The following is a 9,452-nucleotide window of genomic DNA, read 5'->3' on the forward strand; positions in this document are numbered from 1 at the left end:
GCCCAGGGTGGCTAGGCTCCTGCTCAAGCCTCATACTTGGCAGCCTGGGGATGAGGTTGAGTGAGCATCCCACCGCACACGACCCCAGGGTGGTTCCTATCTCTGCCTCATGGCCCCTCAGAACTCAGAGCAGGAAGAGAGGCCGAATGAAGAGTGAGGGGCAGCCCAGGGCACCAGGTCCACTTTTGAGTCTGAATCCTCTGGTCCTGGTAGGCCCCTCCTGTGAGGGAACCAGGTCCCAGGGAACATGTTCTGTGTCCACTCCAGTCTGGAGGGCCTTGGTTCACCAGCTCAGTTGGTGCCCAGGATTCCACCATTCCGTGAGCAAACTTCACTGGTGCCTTTGAGCTCTACTTCCTCCCCAACCTGACTATCACACCCAGGTTCCAACGATGTTATCATGTCCCCAGGTGCCTTCTAAGCCAGCTCTTTTACCTCTCCCCTACTACTCTCCTGAGACTGGAGCTGAGTCTCTAGGGAGAGAAGGGCCCTGACAGACAAGGCACCATCTGAGTCTTCCTGGAGAGCTACGGACAGGGCAGATGTACACAGAGATGTCCTCTCCCAAACACTCGTGGACGGATGAAGAGGGAGGGGTGCAGAGAAGGGAAAGGAGTCTCCTGGAGTCACACAGTGCTCCTGCCTCTCATCCAGGGCTCTCTTGTTCTTTTTCTGAAGGAGTGCTCCTAGCAAGGTGAGCCCCTGCTACCTATGAAAGTGCTCCAGGAGCTCGGGTCTGCGCAGATGCTGCTGTTGATCACCGATACCAGCCAGTCAAACAGCCTGTTGGGGTGGGAGGAAGAGTGGAACCTGGTGAGAGGAGGTGAGGCTGAGCCTGAGGGGTGGCAAAATTACACCTCCAGCCAGGGTGCCACACCCTGGAGGGCCTGTATTCTGAGCCTGACGGGTCAAGGCCTAAACCCTCTCCTGTTTCCTGCCCATGCTGTCTGGACCTACTACAAATGCACGCTGTGGTCGTGCATGTTCCCAGGTACACACAAACATGGCCTGTCCTCCCAGCAAGACTGAGCACAGGACCAATGAGACTCTGGGTCCAGACAGGGAGTGGGTCTGCATCAGTCACATGGCCTGACAGCCGGCTGTTGTCTTGACTAGAAGGGGCTATTGGGCAAGCCTGGGTGGGGTTTGTAAAGAACCAAATTGACTAGACTCGAGGAAAACTCTACCTGTGGAGCCCAGAGCTCAAGGCCCTGCCCCGCCGTGTCCCCCACTCAGTCCTGTACAAGTGAACCCGAGTCACCTGAGGCCAAGAGTGGCATCTTGCACTCTGGAACCATCCCTACCCCAGAAGATGAGGTAGTTATGGTACAACATGGTGACATGTACAACATTATTAAGGGGTTTCTTCCTTATAATTTTTCTTAAAGTAATTGCTCTGCAACTCTTTTCAACTGGTTTCTGTTTTTGCAACAAGGGCTTCAAATTCTCATCAGAGGTACTAAAAACAAGTGACCTGTTATTTACTGTGTGTGAAGTGTTCTATGGTTAGAGGTCCACTCTGTGATCATCACACTTAATTTTATCTACTCATTTTGCAGCAACTTGACACAAAGACTTTAAAAATCTTTGGCCTGAAATTAGCTTCGAGGCAACAGGAACTGAATCTCTTACTGAAATGGGTTCAGTCTGGGCCCCACTGCCCTGGGGTCGTTTTTCCTCAGCAGTGCTTCTCAGGCTCTTGGCTCTTTGAGAAGTTCATTAAAGCAGGGGGACCCTCTCCCCAGAAGGGTGTCTAAGTTGCCATGTGCTCATGCACACACACAAATACACAGGTTCTGTCCCATAATTTCAGAGAATTCTGGGCCCCTTGATGCCCTTACAAGGCATCTTGAAGGTTCTCAGAACCCAGGGTGAGAAACCATCATTAACCACACGGCCAGAGCGTAGAGATGCTTATGTAACCCAACAGGAAAAGGCCAGGACCCCTACGTTCGCCCTGTTCTGGGCTCCCACTTGCTATACACTGTGTTGCTCAAGACTGTGAGCTGAGCTGCTGGCTCTGCCACCATCTATCAAATTCCCCAGGTGACTACAAAGACCTGAAGGACAGGGCACATGGAGACAGGAGCCTATTCACCCATGAGTCTGACCCTGAACTATGAGGGCCCTAGATCACCTTTGGGGCCTACCTTGCCAGCAGAGAGCTAGGCAGGTTTTCTTCACCTATCACTAATGTCAAGGTAGGCTCCTGTACTTTCGTAATGAACTGCATCTAGGCCAGGAATGTGGCAACTTCCCCACGCAGAGTACTTAGGAAGCAAGGCCAGGGGCCTTGCTTGGGGAAAACCCAGGAGCCACCTCCCCAGGGGTCTGCTTTATCTGGCAAACCTCACCCTAGGCCTGCTGCTGATGGTGTCTGGTCCAAACCCAGAGAGAGGGAGAACTTGGGGGGAGGGCAGGGGGCGGGGCGCTGCTCACCGTGAATAGACCAGTTTGGCCAGACAGTCTCTGCGGGTGTCACACTCGGCTCGGGAGCAGGGCTTCCGGAACACCTGCTGCTGCCTGCCTGCCCTGATGGTTCTAATCCGCAGTGTCTCCAGCAGTGGGTCTTCTGGGAGCAGCAGCAGCAAGGCCGATGTCCTGACAGAGCCTAGGAGGGACAAATCACCCTCCATCCAAACAGCCCTCTTCACAAGGCACAGTGCAGTTGTCACAGTACCACGACCACTCAACTGGACAGAGGAGACCTATGTTCTGGTGGGTGAGGAGACTCACTGACAGCCTCCATAAGTGGCAGAGGCAGGACTGGAACTCAGGACTTCTATGTCCTAGTCCACACTGCCACGTGTGGGACAAATCACTTTACGAACTCTCTGATTCTCGTTTTCTCATCTGTAAAACAGGGACCATGTTGTCTGTCTCACCACAGATGGGGTGAGGAGTAACTTATCCAGGGCAGGGCCCTACAGCTGATGGTTCCATCAAGGGTATCAGATTCCAAATTTCACCCTCTGGCCTCCCACCCAATCCCGCCAAGGCTCGCTCTTTTTCTGGGCAAGGCCTGCCCTGCTCCCTGGAGTGTGACCAAAGCCTGAGGTGCAGGCCCTGACCCTTGCCCTCACACTTGGCATCGTCCATCAGCTGGCAGGGTTGGGCTTCGTCCTCAGAGTCAGCAAACCGGATGTTGCCGAGGTGCAGCAGTCCAGCTAGGACCTGAGGGGCAGGAGAGGAGACGAAGTGGGCACCTTCCCAGGGGCTGGAGCCTCGCCTGGGAAGGGCTTCTCTCCTGCTGAATACAATCGTAACAGAATAATAGCAGTTCCCAATGACTGCCCACTTACTACATGACTCTGCCAGGCACGATTTGGTGCAAGTTATATGCACCATCTTGTTTAATCTTTTCAGCAATCAGTGAGGCATGTGCTGTTATGATGCCCATGACAGAGATGAGACGGGGAGAGGTTAAGTCACAAGCCTAAGGCCACACTCTTGGTAAAGGTGAAGGGTACGATCAGAACCCAGGCAGTGGACTTCAGATGCCTCCCAGAGCAGCCAGTGGGACCCCATGTTACTCACTGTCTGTCCCTCTGCCTCCCACTCTCTAGGAGCAGACTGTGTGGGAACACTACTCCTGTTACTGCTGGACCAGGTTACTTCTGTGTCTGATGGGAATTTGGCTCTGGCTTCCTTTGGCCCTCTCTCAGCACTGTTGGGATTCTGACAGCCCAGCCTGGGGAGGATCTGTGATCTTGGTCTCTGTACAATGGGTGCCCTCTTGCCTTTGCACTCAATGATCCACATGGATGAGCCCCCAGGGGCTGTAGAAAAGAGACCCCCCAGGTCCAGCAACTTGGAAACCCTGGTATCGAGAGAGCAGCGCCTCTCCCATCATCCGTGTCCGGTCCCAGGCAGGGTGGCTCCACATGCTACAGGCTTTTCGGCCACAACACACCCCAGGAGAAGACTGCTGTGCCAATGGGCAGTGTAGGGCAGAGAGTCATGCCACCCCCAAACCAGCACTCCTGGTGGGACTCCTAGCATTGTCCACTTGCCCTGGACTTGTCCCCATGTTCCGTCCTTCTGGCCAAGCTCTTGCCTGGCAGTGCCCATACTGGCCGTGATCCCTTCCCTGCCTGGGCAGCCCCCATGTGGAGGTGGAGATAATTTTCCACGTACTGCCATCTCCCTGCAGTGGCTTCCCTCTCTCTGTTGCCAGCCCTGTTAGTGGGTGGGTGAGGAGGTGACAGGGGAGGGAGGAGTCAGCCCTCTCAGCAGAGACAGATGGGAGAAGGGAGGCCATAGTAGGGATGAGAGGGGCCCAGCTCACCTGGGTCAGCACTATGTCCTGAGAGGAGGGTAAAAATGGTAGGAAGTCAGAATTACTGCATCTGGTACTAACTCTATCTGTATCACTTAGTGATGTCGGACCTTTGTAGGTCACTTTGCCTCTCTAGCTTTCTCGAGCATAAAATGGGAATAATCTTGGGGCTGGCCCAGTGGCGTAGTGGTTAACTTTGCGTGCTCCGATTTGGTGGCCCTGGGTTCGCGGGTTTGGATCCCGGGCATAGACCTGCACACTGCTCATCAAGCCATGCTATGGAGGTGTCCCACATACAAAACAGAGGAAGAGTGGCACAGATATTAGCTCAGTGACACTCTTCCTCAAGCAAAAAGAGGAAGATTATCCAAAGATATAGCTCAGGGCCAATCTTCCTCACAGAAAAGGGGAATAATCTGCATAGACACAGGGCTGTTGTAAAAACCAAGTGAACTAAGGGGTGTGAACATGACTTTAAAATTTTAACACACTAGACAAACATGAGGTAGCATTATTTCTCTGTTTTGATTATTGCAGTAATAGCTGATCTAAGCACCTTGCCCTCTGACCTCCGTGTATCACTGCCATGTTCTAAACCACATGTGCTCCATCACTGTTCTCTATGCCCCTGTCCACCCTGACCCTGTCTCCAGGCTCAGTGGCACAGAGGGGTGGTCCTCTCCTTGGAGACTGTGCAGCAGAGCCCAAAGTCCTAGATTCTCAGCGAGAGACTCACAAGTTCCGAGAAGGCCCTGTGGACAAGGGGCTGCCCGTCCCCTCCACCAAATCTAAGTGGCCAGGCTCTTCTTCTTACCTTAAAGACGTTGTTCTGGGTGGGAGTCTCGATGCCCAAATGGAGCATGGCCTCTCTGGTCACCTCGAAACAATCCTCTGAAAAGTAATCCAAGTCACAGCCCAGTGTCAGGGCCAAAGGTCAGCAGGGGCATCGAGGGGTGAGGGAGGCAGGCCCTGTGCAAGGGTAGGTGGGTGCTGTTAGGCCAACCCAGGGTGCTCCCCCTACCTTCCAAGGTCCTCTCTGAGTTGGGGAGCCAGGAGAAGGCAGCTCCCTTGGGGAGGTGCCACTGGAGCCGCTCATCCGCACTGGCTCCTTTGCACATCTGTGGGGAGGGGTGGGCGGGTGGCTGAGCTAGGAGTGTGAGGCAAGCCCAGGCCTGCATAGGCTGGGACTGGGATGAGAGGAGTGAGAAATGCCAGTGACATCACAAGGCTGAGAGGTCCCTGTAGAGAGCCCAGGGCAGGCATGGGGGCAAAAAAGCTGCAAACAGTTCTGGATATCTCCAGCTCAATGCAAAAAACTCTGCTGAGGCCTATAGTCTGAGGAAAGCACAACTCCTGTCTGGGAGTCCCCAGTCCGAATCTGAGAGCAGGGAGACATACTCTCCATGCCTTGGGGGACCCCCAGTCTGATGGAAGAGGCACAGCTCCAGGGAAGTTCTTGTTCTGTCGGAGGAGACAGCTGCCATCCCAGGAGTTCTCAGTCTGACAAGGATGACAGTCCCAGTCTCAAGGACCTTTTGGTCTGACAGAAGGCAAAACACACCCCCTGCCAAAACCATGCTGGGAGCCAGGGTCCAGTGTGAGGCAGAAGTGTTGCATAAAGTTTGCAGGAGTAAGTGGTGGCGTTGCTGAAAGCCAGGTGAAGAGGCAGGAAGGAAGCATTGCGGGGGAGCGGTGGAGGAAGGGCTTAGAGGCACAGACCCATATCTACCCTGCACCTGGGCAGCTCTGGGCCCAGCCTAGCACAAACCTGGTAGAAGATGTGGAAGTTCCTCTCACTGGAGGCCTGGCAGGCCACTCGAGTTTTCTCTAGGAGGTAGGTTTGGACTGCAGCTCCGGTCATCTGCTGGGCACTGGACACAAGCAGGCCAGGGCTCATTAGTTGTCCATTCATTCCACAGCCATTTATTAGGCACTTACTGTGTGCCAGACTGCAACCTAGCAACTCCCACCAAGCGCTTCCACTTAGCCAGTAGGGCTCATGAGGACTAGGGACCACTCAGCAAATCTTCGGGTGGTCTGGGATATTCTCATGCACCCAGCTCAGACGGGCAGGGCCAAGGCCTCTGTACATCATTTTGCCCCATCCCAAGGCAGGAGCAGAAGTCCCAGCTTCAAGTACACAGGTGTGGCCCAGACAGGTAGCATTTTAACTAGAAGTCCCTGAGCAAGGGTAGAAGCCAGGAGGAATACAAGGGCTGTGACAAGCACACTGCCCCTGGGTCCCTAAGGCTGGAGTAGCAGTAATTTTCCAGGTTCAGAGATCAGGCTCAGGTTCATTTATCCCACATACACACGTGCCACAAGGAGCAGGGTTCTGTCCATAGGGGTGGCCCAGGCTGGAGACTGCCCCAGCCACTTTCAAACTCCCTGCCCCATCCTCCCACCAGCCAGGGTGGCAGCAGCGATTACCTGTTCAGCTGGAGCTGGATGAACTTCCCAAAGCGACTGCTGTTGTTATTCCTCAGCGTGCAGGCATTCCCTACAGATCACACCTGCATTTATCCCACTCCCGTTTAGAGTCCTCATGGGCCAAGGTGGCCGCAGGTCAGCTGGGGGCATGTCCCTCTCCTCAAGTCACCTAAGGGCCCCTTTGTTGTTTTCCACATCACAGGGGACAGGACTAGGGAGAAGGCACTTGGCCTCAGCAAGTGCGATTCAGGAGAGTTAGAAGAACTTCCTTGCAATGAACTGGAATGAGCAAGCCTAGGCAGTCAGGGACTGTCTTTTTTGAAGGGAAAAGATCAAAACAAGCTGTCACTATTGAGTTAGACAGTAAGGCACAACATCTGGATTAAAGACCCAACATGGACACGAATTATTGCGAATCTGTAGATAAGTTTCCTTCTTCTCTGAACCATGAGGAAACTGTACAGAAGGATTTGGACTAGGTGAGCCACAGGTCCTCTCCAGCACCACTGTTACATCTGCCTGGGCTAGAGGGAGGGGACGGCTGAATGACATCACCTGTACTGGAAAGAGGTTATTGCTACCTGGGAGGAGGTTGGGGGGTCCAAGGCAGTGAACCTCCAGAGAGGGTCTCAAAGCACTGCTCGTCTCCCTGGGAGGTGGCGAATCCCAGAGGAAATGGGACTGAGGTACTATGCAGAGGGCACTGAGCTCACCAAAGGCTTCCATGACAGGATTGGAGTTCAAGATTCGTTGCTCGATCCTCTCTGCAATCTTGTGGCTGTCCCAGGATGTAGGTGAGGCAGCCACCACAGCGTAGAACTTCATTAGGCAGCGGGATGTCCATGTCTGTGACAGAAACAGCCCTGTGGGAGCTGTGCTTATGTTCCCTCCCACTTCTTCGCCTGCCTGAGGGAATGGTGCCCACTAGAGCCCTCTTCTTCGCCATGCCTGTTGCTGACTAAATGGCTGAACGCTGAATTCAACTTCCCCCATCTGTGAAATGGGGGTGCTCCCTTCTGCTTCTAGCTCCAAAGGACACCTTTAAGAAATGAGGGGGGCTGGGGTAGAGAACGGACATCCCACCCTGACCTGAGGAGGCCACTCAGTGTCTCTGAGTGCTCACAGCTAATATTGATTACTCTGTGGCAGGCACTGGGCTAAGGACAAAGTCCGTGTATTTTCTTACCAACCCTATAGATGCAGGTGCAATTATATAACTGTTATGAAAATGATGAAACTGAGGCATAGACAAATTTTAAATTTTTTGAAGATCACATATCTAGTAAATGATAGGGCTCTGATTTGTACCCAGGCAATCTAATTATGAAATTCTTTTATTTTATTTTAAATTAGCTGAAATCAGGTATATTTTCATTTTAACTTCTAATTGTTTGTTGCTAGGACAAAGAAATATGATTGGTTCTTTATATATTAACTCTGTATCCTGTTCTTTGCTAAACTCTCTATGCCTCAACTTTTTAGTTGTAGTAGCTCTTTTGTAAACTCTTTAGGTTTTTCTATGAGGTGGGAGATGTTCCCTCTCTTCTATTTTCTGAAAGAATTTGTGTAGAATTGGTAACATTATTTCCTTCAATATTTGGTGGAATTAAAAAATGCAGCCACCTGGGCCTGGAGCTTTCTTTGTGGAAAGGTTTTAACTATGACATCAATTTCTTTCATAGATTTAGACAATTCAGGTTATATATTTCTACTTGTGTGAGCTTTAGCCGTTTGTGTATTTCAAAATATTTCTCCATATCACCTAAATGGTAGAATTTATTGGAATAAAGTTGTTCATAATGATCTTATCAATCTGTAGGATCTTTAGTGACATCCATTCTTCTATTTCTGACATTGTTAATTTGTGTCTTATTTTCTAAGTTTGACTGGAGAGTTACTGATTTTATTAATCATTTCAAACAGTCTTTGATTTATTTTTTCTATTATGTTCCTGTTTTATTGACTTTTCACTTTATTTCCTTCTTCTGCTTACTTTGGATTTATTTTATTCTTTTTTCCTCTCGTTTCTTAAGGTAGAAGCTCGGATCACTGATTTCTGTATTCTTTTCTAATATATGCATTTAATGCTACAAACTTCCCTCAAGGCACTCCTTTTTTTTTAAAAGCATACATTTTGATGTGTTGTGCTTCCATTTTCAATCGGTTCAAAGTATTTTCTTTCGTTTTATTTTTTAAGATTGGCCCTGAGATCTATTGCCAATCTTTTTCTTTTTCCTTCTTCTCCCCAAAGCCTGTCAGTACATAGTTGTGTGTTTTAGTTGTAGGTCCTTCTAGTTCTGCCATGTGAGACGCCGCCTCAGCGTGGCTTGATGAGTGGTGCAAGGTCCGTGCCCAAGATCTGAACTGATGAAATCTTGGGCTGCCGAAGTGGAAAGCGTGAACTTAACCACTCGGCCATGGGGCGGGCCCCCCAAAGTATTTTCTAATATCTTGTGATTTCATCTTTGATGTGTAAGAAATTTGAAGGGTGTTGTTTAATTTGTAAATGCTTTGGGATTTTCCAGGTGTCTTTGTTATTCTAGTTCAATTCTACTCAAGACAGAGAACATAGTTTGTATGATTTTAATCTTTTCAAATTGAGATTTGTGTTGTGGCTCAGAATATGCTCTACAATGGTTCCATGTATACTTGAAAAGAATGCTCAAATCTCAAACTATAATTTTGATTTTATCTATTTCTCTTTTCAATTCTATTAGTTTTTGCTTCATGTATTTTGAAAACA

General features: G+C 50.5%; 1 protein-coding gene across 13 annotated transcripts in view; it reads right to left on the minus strand.

Moving 5' to 3' along the window:
- MYO19 (myosin XIX) overlaps window positions 1-9,452 on the minus strand; it is a 55,778-nt gene that overhangs the window by 11,999 nt on the left and 34,327 nt on the right. For 8 of the 13 annotated variants that reach the window (XR_545700.2, XR_011523462.1, XR_011523465.1 and 5 more), the window contains 8 exons: window positions 7,423-7,555; window positions 6,710-6,779; window positions 6,048-6,150; window positions 5,301-5,397; window positions 5,094-5,170; window positions 3,078-3,174; window positions 2,440-2,611; window positions 710-783 (listed from right to left, as the gene is read on the minus strand). Coding sequence is in view for 6 of the 13 variants with exons in the window: in XM_070562390.1 (XP_070418491.1) it covers window positions 710-783; window positions 2,440-2,611; window positions 3,078-3,174; window positions 5,094-5,170; window positions 5,301-5,397; window positions 6,048-6,150; window positions 6,710-6,779; window positions 7,423-7,555 (823 nt within the window). In the remaining 7 variants the exon portion in view is untranslated. The remainder of the gene's footprint in view (window positions 1-709; window positions 784-2,439; window positions 2,612-3,077; window positions 3,175-5,093; window positions 5,171-5,300; window positions 5,398-6,047; window positions 6,151-6,709; window positions 6,780-7,422; window positions 7,556-9,452) is intronic. The other 5 variants (XR_011523461.1, XR_011523464.1, XR_011523466.1 and 2 more) reach the window with 1 other exon arrangement.

Source organism: Equus przewalskii, chromosome 10 (genome assembly GCF_037783145.1).
Source record: "Equus przewalskii isolate Varuska chromosome 10, EquPr2, whole genome shotgun sequence".
Taxonomy (NCBI): Eukaryota; Metazoa; Chordata; class Mammalia; order Perissodactyla; family Equidae; genus Equus; species Equus przewalskii.